This window comes from Calidris pugnax, unplaced genomic scaffold (assembly GCF_001431845.1).
Source record: "Calidris pugnax isolate Ruff unplaced genomic scaffold, ASM143184v1 scaffold44, whole genome shotgun sequence".
Classification (NCBI taxonomy): domain Eukaryota; kingdom Metazoa; phylum Chordata; class Aves; order Charadriiformes; family Scolopacidae; genus Calidris; species Calidris pugnax.
The window spans coordinates 31966257-31993693 of NW_015094506.1; the positions used below are offsets into that span (position 1 = coordinate 31966257).

The 27437-nt window shown below is 37.8% G+C and overlaps 1 protein-coding gene across 2 annotated transcripts in view; it reads right to left on the reverse strand.

The window, feature by feature from the left end:
• The window catches only part of TFEC (transcription factor EC), a 90425-nt gene that overhangs the window by 24937 nt on the left and 38051 nt on the right, over positions 1 to 27437 (reverse strand). The window contains exons 1-3 of one of the 2 annotated variants that reach the window (XM_014963492.1): positions 8787 to 8837; positions 8032 to 8283; positions 5658 to 5753 (exon numbers count right to left, since the gene is read on the reverse strand). In XM_014963492.1, the coding sequence (XP_014818978.1) occupies positions 5658 to 5753; positions 8032 to 8283; positions 8787 to 8819 (381 nt within the window). In that variant the 5' untranslated portion in view covers positions 8820 to 8837. Of the gene's footprint in view, positions 1 to 5657; positions 5754 to 8031; positions 8284 to 8786; positions 8838 to 27437 lie in introns of those variants that run through there. The other variant, XM_014963491.1, reaches the window with a different exon arrangement.

Below are 27437 nucleotides of genomic sequence, written 5' to 3' on the forward strand. Positions count from 1 at the left end.
TTCAGAGTTGTGTGGAGATGGCCCAGCAAATGAGTAAACCACGGCAGGAAGTTCATTCTTTCTTTCTTTCTAAGTCTTATTGAAAACCAGAAGTACCAGAGAATCCAGATCTGTGCTGTTGTGTTTCTTCCTGCGGCACCCAACCAGCACATGGCTGGCAATGAGATCTGTGGGATCTGCTGCCCCTTAGCTGTTGCTTCTAATCAGAATGAATTATTATCTGATATAATGTTTTAATGTTATTTAATTATTCTCTGATTATCTAATAATTAAACCAAGTTTCAATTGAGGTGCAGTACCATTTCATCAAATTGGTACAAACAGCAATAATAGTTGTTTTGTTGTTTTAATTCTTTTTTCCAGCATATAAATACCACATATATCAAGTCAGATTCAGAGCAGAACTGAAGAAATTTGGTTGGATTCACAATAGACGAAGTTCCCAACAACAGATTCATTGCTTGTGACAGTTATAAATCTCTGAGGTGATGTGAACTTCAAAGCACCAATGACACCATAATGATTTCAGTATGCAGTTAGAGCTGGAGCTGTTGGAGAAATTAATGTTGTTTCAAATCTTTAAGTACTTCTTTCCTTTAAAACAAAGAACAATTTTGGAAAATATTTTGCGGGTTGTTTTTTTTTTTTAAGGAACTTGTTTTAAGAGCTGTTTGTTCAAGCTTTGTCTAGCACTACCAAGGCTAGAGAATAATTCTTCAGATCACACTTACGGTGTTTTTATTCATACATAATAATAAAATCTGTGCTTTCCATTGGTTAAAAGACATTACTTCCAGGAAATATTCCTGCTGGCAAGCTCGTTTGGGGGAATAATTAAAGAAAATGTTTCTTAAATATTATGAAAAAATCAACATAGAAACATTTTTTCTTCACTCTATTTACTACTGGACATGGTAAAAATATCAATGAAAATGTCTTCCATGCCAAAACTTTCTGTTTTCTCCCAGGCAATCCAAAAGGAACTGCTCCAGTTTGTTTAGTCATTCCATACCCACTACTCCAGTGCCGGTGAGCCCATCTTATTCAAAAGATCGCCAGTTGTGCCATTGTGGGGGATTTTTTGAAGTCCAGTTTTATGGTAGTGCTCTGCCCCAAGTACTACTCCCTAGCTGCCACCACTAGTCATCTGATTGCTACAGAGCTTCTCTCCCTCGGCTTCTGAAAGCTCTTCTTCTCTTCTGCACCAGAACAAAAGACAACTTAGAATCCTTGGAAATTTCTGCAAAAATCAGATTGTTTTCTGGTCTGTCCCACCCAGTGAAGTGCAAGAGAAGCCTGTGCCCTTGCAGAATATTAATATCCTCTCATTTTATTCTCATTCCAAGCCAGTCAGTCTCCTAATGCTTTTGATGTAAGTTTTAGTGGACTGCATGTCAAGTAGAGGACATTATCCCAGTAGCTGTACAGTGATTATCTGGGCTACAGCAGTTATTTCTGAATGAAAGTACTGGTAAAATGCCAAGTGTTTTCATAGAGATCACTGTTGTGCTTGCTAAATTGCTGGTTTTTTCTGGTGACTCCTAGGGCTGTATACATATATTAGCAAAACAAAACAACATTCAGTAACAAGTAGAGGTTCACTAGGTCACACACTGTCAAATCCAACCTTGAAAAACACAGAGAACCTGTTTTTTCACTCTGCTCTTTTCTGTTTCTCTTCACTGTGACTAAAGCTCTCCACAACTCCCTTGATACAACATGTTTCTTAAACTTCCCTTTTTCAGATACAAAAAGAATGTAGTCCACAGCATTTTAGAACTTGCCCCAAATTCTTAATGATGGTATCATATATGGTCTATATTAACAGACCTGCACATCTACATTTCCTATGATCTGAGCATTTGGAAGTTAATAAGCTTTAAATTCATTACAGAATGCTGAATAGACTATAAGGATTTTGGATAAGAATGAAAATCTGATAAAAATGAAAAATATTCACTTTTCAAATGTCTGTCATCATATCTGACATACATAACATTATTTAGCTCATATTGACTCACATATTCTTTGTTTCATTTTTTCAATGATTCCTATGAGGTCAGGAAGAAACTTGTCACTCCCAATATGACACTCAGAGAAGAAATTCATTTCTTACAATATAAATAAATGTGTTGCTGACTGTTAATAAAGAGTTTCATAAAACTAAATTATTATGACAAGGAAAAATGACTTTAAATTGGTGTAATCTTCAAGTTATTTTTATTAAATCCTACCTTCTCCGTGGTGAACAAAAAATTTTCATCAAGTAATAGTTCATAAGAATAGTTATGATTTGATTTCAGCTATGTTTTCGGGACAAAGACATAACTGAGTTTACAAATACTTTCAGAAGAATCAAGACCTCTTGCATACAGGGAGGATCTAGTCTTATATTTTAACTCAACTTCTATAAAAAGTAGGTTTCTAAAATTGAGGTACTCTTAAGAACAACAGAAACCAGCCAGAGAATTCCCTACTTTGAGCAATTCTAAATTGCCAGCCAAAACTAGAGAGTTATATAAAATTATGAATTTGAGGCCAAACACAATAAAAGCCAGACAATCCAATCTTCAGAAGCTGTAATAATTTTAATGAGAGATGGAGGGATGTTCTTGTTTTCACTTCTCTGATTCTACTAATATATTACTGTAATTCATTAATTCAGGGTCAGACAATGAGCCTCTGAGCAATTATTCACATGAGTAGTCTCACAGACTTCAATGTCCTCATTTAATGTGCCATTAAAATGGTACATGGGTGCATCTAACTAAAGCAAACATTAATTCACTGCAACACACAACAGGTAGCACTGCAAAGTCTCTAATCTCAGGCACTCTCTATCAAGAAAAATGAAAAAAGAAAATGGCTTCATGATTTTTTCTTGTTCAAGAAAAGATTTTGCTGAAAAAGCTCAAGCTTTCTACCATATTCAGAAAAACAAGAGACAGATTTTTTTCAGAATTTTAGAGAGACGGCTTTGCACAGTTTGGACAAACTCAAGGCAGTGCCAAGAAGCAAAAAATCTGAGATGCAATCCTAAAAGTACTTAAGCGTTACACTGGAGAAGTGTAAAGAGGAAGCAAACACTGAAACATCCAGGCACGTGAGCAACTCAGTCTCACTTGGGATCTCACTCTATGTTGATGGCAGCCACTGTAGCCAGGCATTTTGTACATAAGAAGTACATAGAATCATAGAATGGTTTGGGTTGGAAGGGACCTTAAAGATCATCAAGTTCCAACCCCCCTGCCATGGGCAGGGACCCCTTCCACTAGAGCAGGTCACTCAAAGCCCCATCCAGCCTGGTCTTGAACAGTTGCAGGGAAGGAACATCCACAAATTCCCTGGGCAACCTGTTCCAGTGTCTCATCACTCTCACAGTAAAGAATTTCTTCTAATATCTAGTCTAAATTTCCCTTCTTTCAGTTTAAAATCATTACCCTATTACATCATCCTATTGCTACACTACCTCATAGAATCCCTCCCCATCTCTACTGTAGGCCCCCTTTAGGTACCAGAAGGCTGCTATAAGGTCCACCTGGAGCCTTCTCTTCTCCAGGCTGAACAACCCCAACTCTCTCAGCCTGTCTTCATAAGAGAGGTGTTCCAGCCCTCTGATCATCTTCGAGGACCCGTTCCAATAGGTCCACGTCCTTCCCATGTTGAGGACTCCGGAACTGGACACAGTACTCCAGGTGGGGTCTCACAAGAGCAGAGTGGAGGGGCAGAATCACCTCCCTCGACCTGCTGGCCACCCTTCTTTTGATGCAGCCTAGGAGATGATTGGCTTTCTGGGTTGTAAGGGCACAATGCCAGCTCATGTTGAGCTTCTCATCCAACACCCCCCCCAAGTCCTTCTCCTCAGGGCTGCTCTCAATCCATTCTCTGCCCAGCCTGTATTTGTGTTTGGAATTATGAATCTCCATTTAAGTACAGCACAATCCTAGTTTCTCTTCTCAGGGGAATTAGATGTTCTCTCATTCCTGATCATGTCTCCTAGTCCAACACTGTTGTAATGTATACAATTTTAACTCAAATAAACAAAATGTCATTATGTTTAGTATGATGATGAAAAACTACCTATAAAGAACGTATTTTCTACCTGCTTCTCTATCTTTTTCTACTGCACAGTTTACAACCAAAATTTTGCAGTTAGGTTTAGGATGTTGCTTGGAAAATGCCATAAACCCCTGAGTCACAAGATAAATGGCTGAAACCCCCTCCATCTGCACATTTCTTTCACATGTTTTTGGAGTACACATTACCAAAAGAGAAGACAGAAGACATGGAGGCACTGCCTGATTGCTTCCACACTGGCACAGTTTGCATGCTTTGGTGAAGGCAGGCTTCATTTTGCCATAGTATTACGCAAAGAGATTTGGAAGTACACGCTATTTCCTGGTTTACCTGGCAGCCTGGTGACTTCCACAGAACAAAAATCTAAACGCAATTACCTGGCCTACAGGCATTGCAGGAGTCTCAGGTATTTGCAAGTAAGAAACTAGCCAGGCCTAAAAGTCACTGCATATTTCCTTGCTTGTCAAGAATAGGATATTCAATATATTTTAGAGAGATATGTCCTTCATGGCTGGAGATAAAGGCTAACGAGGCTGGAATTAGCATAGATTAACATCATCCAGTTTTTAAAGGTGTTGAGGGAGTGTGAGTCTAATCCAAACCCCAGAATTCGTGCCTCTCATCACCATCCCACGGTACCACACCCGAAAGGATCCTCCCCTGCCTTATGTTAATTTAAGCCAAAATATTAATTCACTCCCCAGGGAGCACTTCTTTGCTATGCTCTGTACTGAGATATGTATAAATCAGACTAACTGTATTAGTTCTGTAGCTAGCATGCAAATGCCAGGTATTCATGGAACTATTAATTGCCATTAACACTGAGCTGTGTAGTGGGCAACACAGAGGCATAGACATCTTATCTCCTAATATAGTTTTGCAGCCAGTGATGTTCTGTAGTCAGAAAAAGATGTTCCTCCAGTGGGTGATTAAGACCAAGCACCTGATTTTGTATTCTGAAATGAACTTTGTAGACTGCCAAAGCCTGTGAAAATCCTGCAGCCTTCCCCAGAGTGAAGTCTACCTTTATCAGTACCCATTTTAAGGCGGAATAACGTTCCCAAGACAAATCAGGGTTGAGAGAACAAAGAACATCCCTTCTACAAAATGTGTTTCATTACAGTTATTGATTGGTGTTATTTTCACAAATAATAATGCTCTATGCATTGTTATGTCCAGAAAAGGTCCATCCTTCCTCTTCAAATGTGTCACAAATATGGAAATGTATGTAGACTTTTTTAATACTCTGTCATTTCCTTACAAAAAGATATTACAAAATTGTAACAGTTTGTTACTCCTCATATCCATACTCCTGCATGGGAATTAGTACCTCCAACAGGTTATGCATCGGCCCTGGCATTGGGCTAGGACTCTAAATGCTATACAGACCAATTAAAACAGCTGTGTCCCACCACTTTGGAACCCTTTCCTGTAATATGTCTTGACAAAAAGACGAGCAACTGAAAAGAGAGTAATCCACTGATAGTATTGCTTTAGCCTCTGAAGTGTGATGTGTGCTTGAACCACTCAGTGAAATTCTCTGCTACAAACAGTAGGACAAAATTCAACAAAATACTTACCGTTCTTTGCATTAGTAGAGGAGTTTCAGAACAACCTATCCCTTCATCGTTAAAACTTGATTCCATATTGATTATGTCTTCAATCACCTCTTCCATCTGATAAAATAATATTTTAAGACCAGTCATTACAAATAATAATGGAAACAGTGTTTTTTCTGAAAATATAGAGGAAATAATCTTGAGTATTTATTACACCAATAAAACTGAATTTCAGAGGTTTGTATCTTAACATTCAAATAATTCAAGCACTTTTGCACAATATTCACATTTTTTACTTCTTGTGAAAACAGTTGTGGTTTAGCAAGTTACTTCTTTCCTGCCAAACACCATCCCATCCCCCCCTTTTTAATCTCATATTGCAAAACCAACGCCAGACGACAGGAGTGTATTGCTGAGTTGTAACCGTGATCTATCACCTTCATCAAATGTGTCATATCCGCAGTGTGTTGCTGCATGGGTGCAGGAAGGCTGAGAGGAACCTGTGGTTCTGCAAGAGCGTGAGTCACTCCAGACTGGGTGTTACACACTGCTCTCCAGATTCAGCAGGCAGAGGTTTGTGTTGTGTTTGGCAGTACGCTGGATACTTCTCCAGCCAGCCTTCTGGTCCCTCTTTTGTTCTAACCGGAATTAAAAGCTACTGAAGCAGATGGAATAGCTAACTAATTACTTGGGAGGAAACAATGAATACTTTGCAGACATGTAGACATATAGAGATTTGGACAAAGTACAGCATGAGTTTCAAATGATAATTTGGGTCTGGTTCCATTCACAGAATAACTTTGGGAAAGATCTCATGATAAACCTGTCACTGTTAACTCTACCATCACCAGGAGCAGTTGCCTTCTGCTCTGAGGCTTTTCGAGCAGCTCTTGGGAGCTGTCTGAAGAGCTGTAGCTGAAAGAAATGTAGAGGGTCCTATGCAATGAAAGTATCACATAGGCCAGGGACCTTTCAACACAGACTTTTAGGCCACATGGCCCAGCACGGCTCATACATGGACTCCTCTCCCTCTCCAAAAACCAAACACCTTCTCTGAGGAGTTGTGCCCAGACTTATTTAGCAAAGTGCTGTCTCGGTCAAAAGGATGCCAGGAAATGCCAGCAATTATACAATATGAATGACCACAGTTTAGTGCATGAACCTGAGTGTTGGATCTATACTATCTTCTAATATACCTACAACCTACCCTGAAGCACTGGGCACATCTGCAACTAGGAAGCTGCACTGTGCCAGTCATCTCCCTGAAGCTCTGGAATGGGATTATCCAAAGTGTCGGACTGATGCCTACAGGGGCTTTGGCCTGTGTGAACTATCACTCTCCCAGCCATCACCAAGCACAGTCGAGGAGAATGGTTTATAAGCAGCCATCTTGCTCTTGAGGACAGAGAGTTGTACTAGGGTGGGCAGGAGTTGTTCCTGGTCAGACACCCAAAATGCCTGACAATGGTTCCAGTACAGGGCGCTTGTCAGCACAGAGGTGACCACAGAAACCTCCACAAAGGGCATCTAAAACCATCTTTGCAGACTAGTAGCTCCATTAAACCTGACATAAAATATCAGTTGTCAATGCAGAAGGAATGGAAGGGCCCCAGATGAGCTCTCCAGGAAATGTTGTTGGGTTTGTTTTCTTCAGTTTCCTCACGCTTAGCTGCATAAATGCTAAATGCTCAAATGGTCCACACTCTATTTGTAAGATTCCTCTGATCTGTTAGAGCCCAAGATATCATACAGCATCTCCATTTCTTATTTCTGTAGGAATTCCCCTTTTACCTAATAAGCACTCTCTCTTGAAACCTATTGAAGTATTAAAGGCCATAATGATCTACATCTTACACTGGCTGAGAATCTGACATTGTATAATAGCTGTACCTCTATTAAAATCGATGGTGGCACTAAAGTTAGCATATCTATGCCAATTTACCCAAGATAACCCATATATAAATATATCAGCTGACTGAAAAATGAATGAGCGATTCTTTCAGTTACATCTTTAAGGTAATCTGTATTTAACTTTGTTATGCAGCTAGGATAATACTTTTAGACAGAAATAGCTCTCATCTGAAAAAAGAATTTTTGCATTGCAAAGTACATATTCAAAAATGTACAGCAATATATGACACATAGATAAAAAGATGCAACAGTACATTTTAACTGGCAGTAATTTAGAAGCCTGGCCATGCAATAAGCTATTCACAGGCATTGGAGGGAATCACCCACATAGTCCAAAAGGATTCAGGGAGCAAGTGCTGCAACCAAAGGCCCTGTGAAAGTAAAGTCATCTCTTGCCCACCACCAATACAGTGTGGGTCAAGTAACGCTTTTGTAGAAGGACGCACAGCCCATTTCCCCATTCCTTTTGCCAACCCGGCCCTACCGCATTTTCATGTTCTCCTTCAAGGGCCAGCAGCTTGGTAACAGGGCTTTCTGGTGTCCCAATATCACTGACCGGAGGCATGTGTCCGTTTCTTAAAATGGAGGTCACTCCTGCAGGTTGGATTGTGTGGGAGTGGGAGAGGGAAAGGGTCTGGCTGGACAGCTTGGTATCGAGGGTCAGGTACTGCTTCACCTGGTGCCTCTGGCTTTGCTGTATGTGGTATCTAGATTGATTTTCCAAGTGTGTTTGTACCTGGGAAGGAATGGAAATAATTGCTAAGTTTCAAGTTACTGGTACCAGTGTTTGACTAAATGTTCACTCAAAAAACTTCAAAACGATAGATTCAGCTTTAGTAACATTTGGATAGAAATATTTTTAACCTTAAATATTGGGGTTTTTCAGTTTTGCACCCTTACACATTTCTTATTTGTACTGTTTTCCCCTAACACAGCTGAATGAACCTTCTGAATAATTATCAAAGAAAAACAGAATTAGAAAAAATAAACATGATCCTGCGAAAAGACCAGAAATATGCTACACACTTTTCCCTTCTCATTTAAGAGTGATCCCTGTTGAAGTCACTGATCATCACAATCAATTTTACATTTACATCCTAAAATTAATATCACAGCATCGTTACTCCTCTGTACTTGAAAGAGTAAACAAATGTATAAAGGAAAACATAATACAGCTAACTTCAATAAATACCAACAGCAGCAGACATTCACTCATACCTAAATGCATATTTGGCTCACCTTGTAATAAGTACAGTCAGTTAAATGAGGCATTGCTGCACTTTTGGGGAAAAAAAAAGAAAAACCAACAAAAATAAAGAGTCCAAACTATAGTCCTGGATGACTGTTCACTGTCCTCAAGCTGCATAGGCTTCTTGAAGTGCCTCTTGAAGAGAGATCACTTTTTGAGTTGGTAGGACTTTATAAACTGAGTGGTCATGCCAAAATGGCTAATTGAGTAAGACTTTGGGCCATCCTTTGATTACAGAGATTGACAGTTGCTACTTCAAACAGCTCCCATTTCAGATCAATGTCACATTCCTGTAATTTAACTACCAGAGGAGCACTGCATACACAAACCTTACTGTCATTTCAGCCCTGTGGCTTTATCCTCTTCCTATGGCATGACTGGTCACAAATTTCTTGCAATAAATTTTTCTCAAGTGGCCTCTGTGTAAGCATGATTAATATTTGTTAAATAATAGCAAGACTTGCTTTGCAGCCCTTTTTTCTCAAAAAAAAAAAAAAATCAGTCTTTTAAACAAACGTCTTTTTAATTCCCCTAACATACATAAGCAGAGATAAATAGTCCATAAAGGGGGGGGTTGCATTTAAATTAGCTATGGTTTTGTACAATATTGCAGTACCTACTTTATTTTTAATCATGTTATGGTGCCATTCCTAGAATTATTTTAATTATGTTTCTTTAATTTTCTAGTCATATAAAAATATTAAGCCATGCAGTAATAAATATAATATTAATGATTTTAATGCAAGCCTTAAAGTTATTAAGTAATATTCCATTAAAATATTAATATAAAATTTCAATACACTGTTTGGATTTTCTCCTGTTTGATGTTAGGAAAGTATGAATCCCATGTAAGGTTTTAAAAACTTCACGTATATTTTGGATTTGCTTAAATCATGATATTATTTGTCTTAACTGAGATCTTTGTGTTAGTTTTAGAAAGTGTATGATGCACTGTTAATTTAAGCTCTGATTTATCATGTATAATGATTCACGTAAAAATATCCCAAGTCATTAAGATTCTTATGCACCTATTTACTCCTTAAGCTCCAGTAAGACTTAAGCTCATATTGAAAGTCAGACACTCAAGCAATTTCTTAAATTAGAATCCAAACATGAAACTTACTGCATGACAGTTTAAAAAGAACATCAATCTTAGCTGTTTCAGAAGCACCCACAGACACTCTGTGCTTGTACCTTTTGCACCCTTGTACTGCCTAAACTGACCAGGAATGCAGAGCACTGCAATCAACAGCTTGGAAGGCAGAGTTTCTTTGCATGGCATAAATGGGAGTGGGATCAATGCACAGGCTACCAATGCATCTACTGTATTTGAGCCCAGCTAGTTTATTCTTTTAAATGAAGGTGATGATCGCTCCCTAATGAGCAATGAAATCCAGAATATCAAATATCTTCAAATTAAATAGGAAACATGAGAAATTTGCAGTGTCCAAACTCTATACTACCTTGTTTTAAAGTTTGATTTTAACAAGGAATTTTAATAAGAAAGTGGGTTCTACCACAAGAAGATTGCTGAGCAGTCAATGGCTTGCTTTTTGCTTTCTCTGGACTTTGGAATGCCGGTAGCAGACTGAAACATCTGTGCAGCCCTATTTTGTAGTGAACTAACACCACCAGGGGTGGAGGACGATCTGTGAAAGACAATCAGTTATCTGCTGACTAAGGAAAAAGTTGAGTTTATCAGGAGTTGGGGTTTTTTTGTATGGTATCCTTTCAGTGCTTATATCGTGTCAGTATTGTCCTGAACTTCCCAAACAGGAAAAGATGTTAAAGCTTCACTGATGGGATCTGTTGCTATGGTTTTGCAAACCTCTTCATCCCCTTTATTGTGTCAATTGCAGCCATTACAAAGCAGAATCACAGAGATTAAAAAGGGTTCTATGCCCTGATTTCCAAAAAGTACCTGAAATTGCAATCCCTGATCATATTTATATATCTAAATAAGTCTAATAATAAATAAAGCATTTATGAAAGTCAAATCACTATGTGAAGACAAAGCAGAGCTAGAATCTTATTTTTATAAACATATTGCTAGTCTATAATAAATGGGAAAAAAGTTATGCATGCCAAAGAAGTTCTAAGATTGCAAGTCAAGCTCTCAAAAATTAGAAATGATTGTTGAAACTTCCTGTGCAACATATGCTAAATAGGTGCAGAAACTCAAAACTTAATGATTTCATGAAGCCAATTTTCTAATTCTTCATCTTTTGAGGAGGTCACACAGTCTGTGAGAACATTTTGTCAGAGACTATGTGAAATTTTAAGATGAGGGTCTCTGAATCTTGAATCTTTTCAGTATGGGAGTCCTTCCATACATAAAATCATTAAAGCTTCTTTTGACCAAGGACTTAATCTTGATGCTGACACACCCTTTACTGTTCCAACAGCCTAAATACAGGGTTTTATTCTTTTTTTATTCCTCCCTCTGAATCAATAATTTGCTTAAAGCGGAGCAGCTTGAAAGGGAGACCCTGGGATGTTTTTCAGCGTGAAGCACCCAAAACCCTGGTGGCTCTCTGGAACCTGGGTTCTCATCTCTGACACAAATTATCTGTTCCCTCCTGTGCACTACTTTTTTCTATTATCTGGCTTTACTAATCATGGTGGAATTAAAGCCTATTCAGAACGAGAAACATCAAGCACGCAGGGAGCCAAAAGCATCCAGCCCAAACTCAAATATTACAATTCCACCAGAACGAAGCTAGAACAGAAATGAATGCTTTGAGATGGATTTTGTAATCCAGAAAAGATCCCAATGGACATGTAACTGACTGTACCTATTTCTATTTTATATCTCACTGAAAAAACAGTTCTAAGAACAAGAGCATAACAGCCTTTCAGAATTACAGCTGCATATTCAGACTTCTTCAATTGCTGTTTCTAATTTGAGTGCACATTATAATGTTGTAAAAATGCGGCAGAGTTGTGTAACATCATTTCCCACACTCACACTAATTTTACTTTCATTTCTAACATATTGCACGATGGCATATCTAGGCCTTCAGTAGTTTACTTATATAAATTATTGGATTTCCACATTTTCTGATGAGATTTTTTTTCCCTTTAGTAAAAGAATACCTAGCATGCCAAAAGTAGGAAAGAGGGCACATTTAGGGGACATGGAGCAATGTCACTGATATTGCAGTAAGTAGCAGTGCTACATCTCGTATTGGTATTCCGCTAAGGGCAAGCAGGTGATACCTGTATTCTCAGGCTTCTTAGCCCAATATCAGTCCTGGGAGAAGTAATAGGAAAACTGTATAGAGATTCAATTAATAAATTATTAAGGGGTAGAAATATAATTAATGCTAGTCAACATAGTTCTGTGCAAAATAAGCCTTGTCAAACAAATCTACTTCTGTTCTTTGATGAGATTTCAAGTTAGGTTGCCAAAGGTAACGATGTAGGTATAATACACTTCAACTTTTGTGTGCCTTTTGACTTAGTATCATTCAATATTCTAATTAAAAATATAGCACTACACAATATCAATAAAGCATGTTTTAACTGGATTAGGAATTGGGTAACGAACATGCATAAGAAAGTAATCAGCAAAGATTCAACATCAGAAAGGGGGGCTCTTCAGTCTTGTACTACACAACATTTCCATCATTGATTTGGGACTAAAGAAAAAAAAAACTGACTAAAAAGGATAAAGATTTTTTTAAATAGCAAGCACATTTAAAGAAAATTTGTTCCCAGTCAGCCAAATACACATCTTCATATGCTGGAAAAAGAAATACAGGATGCAACAATGAAAAAAACTGAACAGGAAAAACACTGGAAGCAACATGTCTGTAAAGAATTTGGGATGATAACAAACCAGCAACTCAGCAGGATTGTCCATGTGATGCTATAGCAAGAAAGGGTGACCGGCATAAAGGAAGTAGTGAATAGGAGCCTGGCTTTGCAGTGCTTTTATTTATCATAGAATCATAGAATCATAGAATTTCCCAGGCCAGAAGGGACCTCCAAAGGTCATCTAGTCCGACCTCCCCACAGTCAGCAGGGACACCCCCAACTAGACCAGGTTGCCCAGGGCCTCGTCGAGCCTCTCCTTGAATATCTCCAGGGATGGGGCCTCAACCACCTCCCTGGGCAACCTGTTCCAGTGCTCCACCACCCTCACAGTAAAGAACCCCCTTCTAATCTCCAATCTAAATCTGTTCCCCTCCAGCTTGAAGCCATTTCCCCTCGTCCTGTCACTACAGGCCTTTCTAAACAGGTTCTCCCCAGCCTTCCTGTAGGCTCCCTTCAGGTACTGGAAGGCTGCTATTAGGTCTCCCCGGAGCCTCCTCTTCTCCAGGCTGAACAACCCCAGCTCCCTCAGCCTGTCCTTGTAGCAGAGGTGCTCCATCCCCCTGATCATCCTTGTGGCCCTCAGGGGCCTTATGGCTCAGGAGAGATAAATTATGCAATCCTAAAAACATTTCTACCCTAAACACTTTTAAAACACTGTTGAAAAACTTGAAAGGATGCAGAAAAGAACTATGGAAGTAATTGAAGACCAAGAAAAGGGTGTTTCAATGAAAGTTTAAAGAAACTCAGCTATGTTCTTACTGTCAAATTGAAAATTGTGAGATTTGTGGGAGATGCTGAATGCGACAGAGCCTTTCAGCTAGCACAGAAAGCATGGCAAGAGCCGCCGGCCACAAGCTAATGTTAGGCAAGCTCATATTGGAAAATATGTGGGTAAACAGTGAAATACTCAAAAGGAAATGCTGTAACTGCTGTTTCCATCAAACTAAGGGTCAATGACTTTCTGGAAGAGATGCACTAGCCAAATCCAAGATATATTTTTATCAAACACATTCTTCGACTCAAAGCTGAGTATTAGCATAATAACTGAATGGAATACAAATCCTGTGATTTTAGAGGAATTAGGAGGAGTGGTCTAGTAACTCTTTCTGTGTTTAAATGTTATGGATATTTGGATCTGAGAACTAGCTATTGGCAACTTTTTCTTTGATGAAAATTCACTCTGAATTTAAAGATGTTTAAATCTCTGCTTCAAAATAATATGCTTAAATATGGTGATAGCATACTGGACAGAACTCAGTAGACTTCATTAAATTTGTCATTTATGCTGGACATTAATTTATTCCAGTGTTTTTAATAGCTTTTAAAGTAAAATTTGTCACCCTGATGGGATCACATGATTTATCATTAGTCCTGAACACAACACCCCTCTGAAACTGTTTGAGTTATGGGGCTTCATGTTCTTTTCAGCCACTGTACCAGAAAATAAGCATCTAATTATGAACTTTTAAATTATTAAAATGTACTGTAAGTACCCAAAAAGTCTAATTCCATTTTAAGATAAGAAACACAGTCACAACACAGACTATTTTGCTCTATTTCTGAGGAATTTCTAATGGATTTTGAGGGTTAGGAAAAAAACGTTTTTAGTAATTAAATAATCCTTTTTAACTTCTATTACAAATGAACATCAGTTGTTTGTTTGTCCTACTCTTCCTATTAAACTTTTTGAGAAAGGCATATTTGTGAAATTATTTCATAATAAAATGAAATTTCAATTTAAATTAGCAATTATGCACTTCTGTTCTATCTTAAAAATTATCACCAAATAATGTAGCTGTTCACTTTAATGTTTAGTTTATAAAAGCATGTGTGATTATGTCAATTAATAACTTAAGCTAAACACAGTAATTAATTTTTAAATGTGAATATTTTTCTTATTGGAACTTTGATCTGACTAGATGAGACCTTCTCCATTAATATGCATGAAGAGAGAATACAAAGCAAAAGACATCCAGACTGGCAACTCACAGCTGTGTTTAGTTGATGCTTTACAGTAGCTTTCAAGTTAAGAAAAAGTTCTCATGTGACTCTAATGCACTATTTTTCATCTTATTTAACCTTTGACATCATATTCATCAGGAATTTGTGAGTGTTCTTTCAAGGGTGAAGATACTGAAGAAGAAACATTTTAAAGTTCTTTGACAAAGGCCATGTCTTCAACAATGACTACGGCTTCTGTATTTTGGTATCTCAATGACTAAAAATAACTGATAATTATAAATGTGGGGTAGGACGGGAGCAATCGGAAATTCTCCATCACACTGGCAACCATTGTGAAAAGCAAGAGGAATGTGGGAGCAAAAGTACTGCAGAGCAGACTTTGCAGAAACCAGTGCTGGGTAAGAAAGCTATCTATCTCTGCACAGGGTAGGCAGCAGAACAGGGTTTGTCTCGGGGAGAGAAAGACAGCAGAGCTCTCAGGGCTGTAGCTGTTAGAGGCTGGATCTTACAGCTAGACATTTCCTGTCAAACCCCTGTGCAAAACGCAGGCATTTTGATACCATTTCCCCATTGTGGTATTCTCTAGCGCTCGCTGAGCATTGATGGAGCTCAGCCCTTTCAGGTATTCCTCTGTGCTAACCTCCTTGTGCAATCAGAAATGAGTTGGGGGAAGCCAACTACCTGCACTAAGCAGCTACAGAGACGTTATCAAAGCAAGCACTTCCATTTGCGCCAGTATACCTGAGACACTCTTGGTTTCTTAATTGAACTCCTGCAGTTAAGATACACACAGCTCTGATGGCTCCTTATCCATCACCAGCTTGACTTCTGAAGAAAGGATCCCTAAGGTCTTGAGGTCAGCTTGTCATGTTTTAAAATAACAATGAGTCTCGATGACTTTGTGGTCTTTGCTGGCAGAAAAGGCTCAAGTTTTTAACATTGCACTATAAAAACAGCCTATAAAGTTAAGCAAAGCAAACTACAGGAAGTATTTTTACAAAACTATCCCTTTGATTTAGGTTAGAATTTAAGCTGAAAATCTAAACTGTGAGTAAAACCAACCACTACAGCTAATAGGCCACACAAGCATAGCAGTGGACGACAATCAAATTATGAAACCCCGGCTAATATCCTTACTTCGACTTTGCACAGTGACCCTGTCCATGCTCTCATTGATTCATGAGATCTGTGAATATAATAAATCTTTACTGTTCCAGTTCCTCTTTATTGTTGGTGTTATTAAAGGACAGTGAATATGACTCACATTTGAAGAATGGAAAGAAACTTTTTGTGTGGCTAGCTATGTTTAAAGAGCAAAGTCCCGATACTTTTACTTAACTACTTGTCCCTGTCTTGGGAAATCATTAAAATTAGGTCAGTGAATAAGATACTATTAAATGGAGAAGAGGATATCACACTCATATTCAAGGAAAAACAGTTTTGAATATGGAAAGTACAATTATCTGGTTTTTAGGAAAAAATCACCTACTAATGAACTTCCACCAGTGCAGTTAGTTTGGTCCTTGTAGGAGAAACAAAACAGCAGTATTAAAAGTTCATCTGTATTTGTCAACTGCAACAACTAACACAAATCCATAAAAATTAGTTATAGTCATATTGGAAATCCGTAAGCAGAATGGTGTATTATATTCAGAGATGCAAAAATTTCTGAAAAATATCATGCATCAAAAAAAAATCTACTCCAAAATATAAGATTCATGTAATACAGGAATCAGGAATAATGAAAATGTTTGCAAACGTGAAAGTTTATATTTTAATGTCAGCATTTTTAACTATTTGACTTCAGATGAAAGCAATCAGAAAAGACAAAAGATGACTGTAGATTATGAAGATCCATATAGTCTATTTTGTTATCCATAAGAAAAGTCTGGAATATAGGTCTAATGTTGGAGAGAATCAGGTTTGTGTACTACCTTTATGTGTAGATGAGAAAGTCAGGCGGTTGAACCTCAAAACGAACAAACCAAAAGAAGAAAGATCACTGCTACTTTAGTAAATTCCTGAATATTTTCAAAAGACTCTGATTTGTTCTTTGATTCTAATTGTTTTCATGTGACAACTATAATTTTCCCACTTGTATCTCACTTTAAGGTTTAACAGAACTCAGAGAGAAGTCAGCCTTAAAAAGTATGAAGAGGGAGGAAGAAGTAACAAGCTTCTCATTGCTACACATTTTTCTCTGGCTCCCCAGGTGAGCACACGCCATATCATTTGAGATGCAATGATGGCAGTAGTATCCCTCCTGTTCAGTTACAGACAGAAAAACAATCTTAAAAGCTAGAACTAAAAAGTGTATTTTCCTCTTATGTATGGATATGAACATCAAATATAATGTGGAAAAAAATACTGATGGTAAAATTGTGGGAGGAGAAAATAGTATTTTGACATTTGAGTATAATGATATTTCGAGGGGAGAATGTACTTTTTTTGTCTCCTTAGTTCTTCATTCCATTGGACAAGTAGTGTTTGCACACAAATAATAACATTTATAATGTGCTTTCCGATAACTTCGTCGTGCATTGGCAACACAAGCTAAAAAAGAAAAAGACAAAACCTGAACACAGCAAGCCTACTGCTGGCATGTTATTCTTCCTAAAAAATAGAGTAAGTTGAAAAGATTTAGTGATTTTGGATAAAACCACTGGTTTTGCCTATTTCTAACATGAAAGATTCATGGCCGTATGCCAAGGGGACTACATCAACTTCCCCAAAAAAGTGAAACCCATTGGTTGAAAAGTGCAATCAGTTTGTTAAAAGTGGTAACAATTTCACCACCAGATGACAGCACTGTTTATCACTAACCCCTTTTTGTGTGTTTCAGCCCTCCCTCGTTTTGAAAACAAACTGTACAAGGTGTGCATCCCCCAGTCCATGCACTGCAAGAACAGGGGAGACAAAGCCGGTGGCATAAGGAGGTTTGGTGAGATAGTCACATCAGGGAGGCTAATCTGTTTGACAAGTTATTTTAAGTCTGCAAAGGGTTATAGCTTCTGCAAAGACACAGACAAAACCAGCTTCAGCCTAAGAAATGTGCTTTCTATTACTTTCCTCAGTCTGAGAATGATAAAGAGGGCAAGGGGGGAAGCTTTCAAAGTAGGCATCTTAGGTTCGGCTTTACAACACGATTTTTCTGAAATCAAGGCAGCAACATCATTTTGAGCCAGCTTAGGATCTGGCCACAAAGTGTGCTTTCATACAAGGGGAGCAGATTGGGTTAGCTGACAGCAGTAGGTGACATTTCTGTCAAAAACAGGAATGGCACATCAAGGATAGCTATATGAGGGGAAAAAAAGTAACAAAAAATATTTCATATCAGTTGTTAAGAGCATTTTTTAAAATCCTCCTGGTCCATTTTGTCTTCAAATATGTTTTACAGCTGCAAGCAGCAATGAGTCTGACCACGTTCATGCTTCAGGATGGGGTTAGCAGACATTACCTTCAGCACTTGAACACCAGCTACAGATCAGTGTATTCTTTCGGCAATACACTTCCACTTCCACTTATATGCCGAGAGTAGTAACAGTGGATTTACAGTGGAGTAATAATGCAGTCCTTGAAATATTTTAATAATTTCATAATTTTTTTTTGCCACTATTCTTACAAATATGAGTTCAATAAAGAACTTAGCTGCTAGTGAAACACCAAATATTACTAGAAATTATAATGAACAAAAATTCTTACTTAAAATTGTGAAATTTATTTTGAGGAATCTTTTCTGAACTATAGTTTTGCATGTTTGAATCTGAAAAGATACTTTTCAGCCTAACACAGATGAATATCTGCTGAAGAGGAGAAGGGAAGCCGAGAATTCATTCAGAGAACATTACAGAGTGCAAGGCTCCAAACACTTACATTTTGCTGCACTCCGCAGTTAACTGGAAATCTCACAAAAATAGCATAATTGGTACTTTCAGTACTGAACTTAGCAAGCAGCCTCTCTTTTTGACATATATTTAAACTAATCTTAGTCCACAACATGTTCCATTCAGTAGTAACTCAACTAGCAAAAAAATTAATAAAAATATTAGTATTGTTTACAATGTAAAATAGATCCAAATTCAGTTCTTTTAATAATTATTTAAATTCAGAAATCAGCTTTTAAATACTTCTAGAACAAGAACTGCTGTAAAAACACCGTAAATAGAATCAAAAGGCAGCCTAGCAGAAACAAGTACGTGTCCTTCAGTGTTAGAGTGGTACTTTAGAGCATTTCCATTTCAATTCAGGTACAACAAACATTTGTGCATTAGACACTACAGAATAGGAGCTGGAGGAGTGATGTTAGGGTAAACTCAAACTACTCAACAGTTTTCAGCCAATATCCACTAAATAAAACACATTAATTAACAAAAGATATTCGATTTTTCTGGGATTAATCAAGAGAAACTGCCACTCAGTTTAAATGAGAGTTCTATGTGAATATGAAATTAAAGACTACTACCGGTAAGTCATTATTAAGAGCATTAATTATAAGCGGTATTGTACAGAACATGTCTTTCAAATTCAACAGTCCTAATGTGGAAAGGAATGTACAAGTTAAAATTAAGTTAAGTTAGAATTGCCTAGAAAAATGATTGTCATAGCTATGTATCTGTGTGAAATCTTTCTGCCCCAAATTTTTTTTTAGTTGAAAGTAATAATATGTAATAATGTTAACAGTATTTTAAAAAGTCTTCAGTATCTTGCCACAGTCGGGAAAACATGTCACAGTGTTTTTACTGCAAGAGCAAAGTGGTGTGCTGTGAATGTTAACACTAAGATTTAGTGAGTGAGTTTATTAGTATTAACAAATTTATTTAATTATCAAGTGAGTTAATTAGCATTTATCAGCGTAGACAGTAGGCTATGTTATGGAAAGAAGGCAAAGGGCAGTCTCTTTGGTCTGTCTTAAGAAGATGGCAGGTAAAGCTGTGATTCCATCACACATGCAAAATAAAGCAGGAACCGATTAGCCTGATTTTCATCACACAGTTAAAGCGCAGAAACATTGGTTTGCCAGCTTAGTTACCTACCGGCAGTAGCTGCATTTCTATCAGTTTTATCACCTCTACAAAACAGCATCACCCCAGAGCCCAGGAAACCTGAACACCAGCAGGGCAAACAAGACTAGTACAAATCTGGCCATGAATAATGCATGTCACTGTTTGTGCATATCCAGTCGGTTCGAGGGAGAAAAAGAAGTGGTTCATAGGGGTATTTCCTTAACTCTGGCTGGAATTTCGTTAAAGAAGAAGAAATGATACAGCACTTTTAAGGAAAGGAACTTCCTATCTATGTCTTAAATGCATTATTAACTGAAGAATAGATGCTGAAAGAAATCAATAGCCTAATAGTATGGCCATGTTAGCAGTTTCCTTCAATCGTTTTGTCAATCTGTCATCACTGTTGCCATTCAAAAAGCCACAAAGCCCAAGCACAGAGACAGAACTCTTCCTACTACAGTCTTTTATTATTATCATCTAGAATGAGCTAATTATCTTCAACATCAAACACTACGGTAATTCTCAACCCAGTTCACAGCCCCAGTTTTTCAGCACTGTTTCAAAGTAGTTTAACAACACTGAGATGTACTTGGGCTCATCACCTTTTCCTTGGTTGTATGCGGAGCATATATGTAAGACAGTTACCTTTTGGTAACATCCTTATTTTTCTCAGTCAAGTCCAGATTTTATCCTTACATTAGTGGCCCTCAGGAGCATCCCACTGAATTAACAGATGCTTAGGGACATGGTTTAGTCATTTTGGTAGTGTTAGGTTAATGGTTCTGCAATTCTATTCTATAAATGCTTGCCAGAGGGGGGAAGGCTTTCTTACAAAAAACCTGACAGGAAGGACAGCACAGACAAATGTGGCCTCAGACTATAGCTGTGCCGGCCTCTAAGGTGTTTGTTTGCCTTGTCCCTCCTTTGTTGACCACAGCTGCTTGAGTGCATAGCTTACTGTTACAGTCAGGATGGTCTCTATAATGGGCAAGAGTATCCCTCCCTAAAGATTATGAAATTCTGCTATTTGAAGTGCAGAATTCCTGCTGTCCCTCCCCACAGCTGGATCTCCAGTAGAGGAATTTATCTTGTCACACTAATCCATGAGTCTCTAGCCAAGCTAAATTTAACGCACATTTCCAATTTCTGAAGCAAGTTTTTCATGTCAACTACTAAAGTTTCAGTTTCTCTTCCAAAGGTACACTTTACATTATTGCTGATTTTTCTCTCTTCAAAAACATTTATAGTGCAGTTGAGTTGAAATTTACATTTGACAAGGAAAGTGAAAAGGTCCTTTTCAATTATATCACCAACTCCTTTTCTCTTGGCAAGAAGGTCTCTGTAAACCTTGAATGAAAAGCTAAGCATCGGTATCAGTGGAGAATACCTATGTCACCTGAAATTTGCAGATGGTATTATCCTCCTACTTGCTGGAAGGCTTTGAGGCAATGTTCAGAGCAGTGGGAAGAGCAAAAAATACTGAGTCAGGATGAATAGGTACAAAATGAGAACTCGGTTTAATACGATTACGAAAGAGGAAAACACTATGACTAAGAAAAATTTGAAAAGTTAGACCAACTGGCTAGATTAGGCTGATAATGTAAGTAGGAAAAATTAGGGCTCTATAAAAAGCTGCCAGAAGACTAAGCAATGGAAAGAACATTAAGTTCAGTTTCCACTTAGAAGGTATTTTGGGTATCCCTCTATTCCTAGCCGGAATACCTGAAAGAAAAAGTAAAACTCTTCAACAAAAAATAAGTAGAATAAAACTATGAAGGAAAAGAAAGACAGATTTGTCATCATAATGAAAACTAAACAATCTTAAAATAAGAAAAGAAAAACCAAGAGAAGGGAATTACACAAACTGTGAAGCAGAAAAAAACAACAACCAGAGAATGCTAGAACATAATAATAAGAAGAAATTTAGACCCTATTCCAGTCTTCTAGTAGGTAGTTTACTCAGGTGCCAAGTCTAAAGTTGGCCCTGGCAGTAAGCAGCACACAGCAGTGCTGCCATAACAAACAGGATAGACTGGAGTTCTCAATTTGGCACAAGAAAATATCTTGGATGTTTATGTAGAAGGCATGTTTAACTATTAAGCATATCAAAGAAATAGAGAGTGTTCAACATAAAAACAAGCCTGGATGCAGAAAATCCTGATTAGCTCACTTTCTGTATTTGCACAAAACAAAGGGTCCTGATGTTACTGCTGAAGAGATCACAGAAGTACATCAGCCAGAAAGTCCTTTACCAGCCTGGGCTAGGGATCATGTAAAAGGCTATCAGCAAAACAAGAAACAGTGATACACCCAGCAGCAGTTTTTGTAGACCTGGTTGTTTTGTTGCTAGGGTTTTCTTCAAGATGGAAAATTTTGGATCAGACAGTGAAATGTTAGGCAAAACATTTAAAGCTTTAACTGCTTCATTAAAGCTAATCCCAGTCTATCCTCCCTCATAAACAAGAAGGCAGTACCAGCAGTACAGTTTCACTATTTAGAGGATGTACACAGAAAATTATCTGAAATGGATTTCATGTCTAAGTGTGCAAGGTGTGTATCTATTGTGCAAAAAACTGCCATGGATGGGAGGGGAAAGGTATCTCATGGAAGAGCAGCCCAGAGTGACAGCTAATTTGGTTACTAACCATACTTCCCATACTGAGAATTGAGGGACCTAAGGATGTTGGGGTTTTTTTTTGGCTGAGGATTCAGTAAAAACCACAGAAAATTCTATAGTAAACATTTATTCTCTCAGTCCCGATAAACAGATCTCAATTTCAGTGTATCAGGTGTCCAGTAGTCCTACAATTTAGACTTCAATAATGAGTGTGCATTACAAGAAAGATGAACCTGGATATTATTCCTGAACATGGATACATTTCCTAAACCTACCTTCAAAGCCTACCATCTAAGAGGTCTGACAGAAAAAAGTCTCTGCATAGAAGCAAGGCAAGTTAAAATGACTCATGGTACCAGCGTCTGCTGTACAGTAAAATTCTAACTCTTTTTACTGTAGGTTTCAGATCTGGACACCATCTCTGAAGAAAACATATGGAGGGTAAGCAAAAGAGAAAAGCATACGATGGTGAAAACCGAGGATTACATCAAGAAATGGCCTGCACAGCAGTAGGAAATAAAAGTATACATATAAGCCTTTGTATATAGAGATCATTCACACTCTGATCAATGGCATAAATTCCAGATTTTGTTTTACAGCTGTAGCCTAAAATCAATCAATCAGTATTAAAACAGGAGTATATAGAGTATTGCAGATTAGGAAAAGGAAAAAAAAAATAAAAATGGACCTTTCAGAGTTGTGACTTTCTCTACTAGTTATCAAGGGAAGTTGAAGGCCACATCTCCATCCTCCCAAGTCTGAACTCAGTAACTTTAAAAACACAGAGAAGACAAAAGGTGGGCGCAAAAGTAATAGTTGATTTGAGGCTATGGTAAAAACTGAATTTAACCAATTTTATTACAAATTTTTACAAATACTAATTCTCAAGAATCACTTGTTTCCTTCCATTTTTCTATTCTCTAGAACTTTTTGTGTTTGCATAGTTTTTTATTCCATAAATAGTTTTTATTTAACATACTTATTTCCAATTCCCAAATTTCCCCTTAGCTAAGAAGGACCTTACTTTTGTCCACTTACTTCCATCTCATTTGGGGAGAGGGTGAAAGTGGGGGGATTGTTTGGGTTTTTTTAATCACTGCTTATTGGTACAAGAATGTCTTTATCCTTGCTAATACCTTTCTAGGCTTCGATCCTACACTCTTCCCATTTTACCCTATTAAGGGGTTTCACTGATTTCAGGGAAATGCTCACATGGACAACTGCTTGTAGGTCTGAAGCTTTAAGCTGTAATTGTCAAGGTTGTCCTGCATTAGTGAGCTATGAAACAATTCCTTAAGAAGTGTACCACAGTTCAGTTGTGTGACAAAGAAGTCATATTTCATGCCTGTTTACATTACTGAGAATTGATCATATAAGCCTTCTAAAAGGATTTGCAATTTCAGTTTATAGTTGTAAACTATATCTTGTCTTCTGTTCTTGAAACCAATAAAAATTTTGACTAGCCAAAAGACATGTATGTCTTGGAAGAATCAAGATGACAAGCTGGCATTTCTTGGCTTAAGTTAACATTCTTTAATCACCAGACCATGTTGTGGCTCCACTACACTGGGTTCTTCCTGAATGCAGCAAAACAATCATGCCATTCATAGAAAAATCACTCTTTCCACAACACTTGCCAGTAATATAAATTACAGTGGATTGAGACTTAGGAGTTCTGTGTATTCAGTCCCTGCCCTTGCTACATTTTCCTTATACAGCCTTGAACAAAACATTTAATCTATTTTCCTTGATAAATGTAAATAATAATATTTATTTATCACTACTATAATACGTTTTCATTTTGGAAAATCTTTGGAGCAAGGATTATTTCAGTCCCACTGGGATAATGACACCTCCTCTTCACTGAGATCTTTAGTTGAAACATCTCTTCTTCTGCTATTACTACTACTACTACTACTACTACTACTAATTTGTCACTTATTCCCAGTTTAAAAAAAAAAAAAAAAGACTAAGGAATTTTATTTTTCAAGATAAGACATATGGCTATGAAGCTAAATATCAAAATTCAGTTTTTTCTCGTGTAATAACTAATGAATCCCTGTTAGTTTATGGACAAGACCAGACATGCAAGTATTTTCTTACCAGTACAAGATTTATTCTCCCAGAGAGAATTCCTATAACAGCCTACTAAGAAATGAATTGTTGCATCACAAGAAAATTCACCACGGTCTAGTCTTTTCTTTTTTTCTTTTTTTTTTTTTGTTGTTAAACTAGTGAAATATGTTTGCTCTTCTATGTTTGCAATGTAAAGACCCATGCAGAGTATTTTTTAATCTGTAAGGGATTGACAAGAGTGTATAAAAGTCTGGGTATACCTTCTCATTTTGTCCTTTTATTGATAGAACCTGATGTTTCTGTCCTTAACTAGAAATGTCTTGCCTGCTCATGTTTATGCAAAACAGATTTTTTGGAAGAGATATAAAAAGAGAGGTACTGTAACATCAGAAGGAAACATCAAAGGACTAGTGACAACATCTTACGGCTTTTATCAAAGTAGTGAGAGAATGCATTAAAGCAACAATATATGTAGCTTACAAATGACAGGACTATCAAATTCAACAGTATGTTTGACGAACATAGAGGACATGTATTACACACATTCTTTGTTTTAAAAGAAAGACTTGAACAGTGTTTTTGCTTTCAAAACTATGAGAGAAATATAAAAATAATTTAGACTTGGGTCTTTAGGTTGTGTCAATCAGTGCAGCTGCAGTGGAGTCAAAGGCAGCCAAACCCACTTACACACAAACCCACAAGTTACACTTTGATATTTTTTGAAGTCAGTATCTTCAACACAAAAAAAAATCTATTTTGGCTTTTTATTTCTCTTCACTTTTGTGCTTATATAAGAGTTGAGGAAGAGAGTACTGGGATCTGGTCTAATGAATAAGTGTAGATAGTTCTAGTAGCTCAGAACAGCTCAGTTACGAAATGGTAGAGCATGCCCACAAAACATCTTTCTGACAACTCTGCTTCCCAAATGTATTTCAAGAATCTCTAAAGTGTCTTCACTTAGTAGGAAAATGTTATTCGTTGTTTCCTATTTATTCCTAAACTTGCATTTAAAAAGTTTTGTTTATACAGGTAGCAGAACCACCACCATGCAAAAAACTCCAGAACTGAGTGAATTATACACAGTCTCACCTCAACCCTAACCCCTGCGTGGAGCACAGCTGCCTGTTATGCTCAAATTTGTGGCTTTTGCAGCCTGCAGTAGGACAGAAACAGATTATGACTCTACCCCAGGGAGACATGGCTCCTCTCCCAGTCCGTGCACCAGTAGCTGGCTACAAGTCCCAGACACTGCAACTTGCAGCCCCAGCAAGTCCATCAACTGCACTTAATATTTCTCTAATGGTCACAGGCATTAATATGCAAAAAGGCTTCATACATTGGTAGATAATACCCATTCACCAGTTTTGCAACTAAAATAACTGGGACTTCATATAAAGCTAGTTCAGATAGAGCCGGGAATAAAACCCATACATGTGTACATGTATATTATTATTTTTTCTTTTCTAAAAGTGTAATCTCAGCCAGAGTGTCATACTGAGAATTTAGAAGTGGGCCTGCCCATTGTAACAGCAAGACAACACACAGAGAGGCATGGGAACAACTAATTTCCATAATAAGAGATCTGTCCATTCAGTTAATTAGAAAAGTACATGTTAAAAAAAATGTTCTGGGTCTAGTTCTTGCAAATTATTCCTGTTGGATCACTATTACAGCAGTTATGTTTTCTGGAGCCATTGAACCCCGGTCAAGAAGGACAAGGAAGACATAAGAAATGTTCAGCATCGCTCGACTCCCTCTGCATGTCTGCTTCACCCCCCAGTGATGTGGCGTCAATGTGCTGCTCTGGGTAGGGTGATGTAGGGATGCTAAGCAGTTGCTTTTTATTGATTTGAAGCTCTTACAACACGTTCTGTGGATCTGCAGGCCCTAAATTCACAGGCAGCTGCTAATCCATGTGGAGATGAACAGCAATGGATAAAAATTAACATAGTGACTTGGAAACGATGGACAAAATCACAGACTTCAGCTGCTGAAGTTTTCTTGCAAAACATGGAATTTAGAAAAAAAAAATCTGATTATTTATTTTTATTGTGTCATTTTATTTGCTTTTGAATATGAGCACTCTGTTTTTCAAAACAGAATGTGACAAAGTCAGGGTGCATTTGAGGCGGGCAGCAATGCTTGTACAGCCAGAGAGCAGAAGGCTCTGTTGGGGCAGGAGGCCAAAATTCAGAAAGCAGTTATTATTCTTGAAAGCATGACTCTGAAGCTCATGGGAAAACCTGGACATTTGCTTCTATGCATCAGATCCCCTGACTGATTAATGCTCACTACAGCACAGATTTATGGTTCTTTCTTTCTAATAGCTCTTCCGTGAGCCCAATAGAGTATGATTTTTGTACAACCTAACTGTCTCTTCACACGCTCTCCACCCATTTATATTATTTCAAAATGTCAGCAGGCCAAAGCTGTCCATTATACCTTATTATTATTTATTTATTGCATTATAGCAGCACAGAGAAGTGATGGTACGACACAAGCAAGGAATGAAATGGGGTTCCAGCCCGTCATCAGCACTTATGTCTACCTGCTGCATCTTGGCAGCCCACCACCTGCAACCTGCACTGCACGCACACTCAATAGCCACCTCACTCCTAGCAGCCTTTGATATACCAGAAAATCCTCACCCTATATATTTCACAAACTCAGAACAAAATTTCAGGTTCTGCCCCACGTTGCAGGTTGCTCAGGAGGCACAATCAACCACCAGCTTTACAGTGTGGCAGATTTTCTGCTTTTTGTACCTGACTGGAAATTTTTGAGCTCCTGGAGTGCAACTCTGATTTCAAAATAAACTCTGAAAGTCCTGTTTCTGGATACTGGTAAAAATCTAATAAATAAAAACCTCTTTGTTAAAACTGAGGAAGTCAAAAGGGCTGAAAATTTTGACAAACTCCCATTTCTGTCTGTCTATTGGAGATCTTGATAAGGATCTCACAGATTTATGAAAGAAATAATAATAAATACAGCTCTGACCTAACAAGAAAGAGAGCAGGAATGAGAGATGGGGAATACGCTTTCATTGCCTATTAACTGCCTTGCTATATGGTCCTCCGTGCTTGTGGGAAGTCATGTTTTAGAAGCATTCATGCAGATATCCAGCAGAGAGCACGATACTCTTTTCAGTAGGCTTACCCATACAC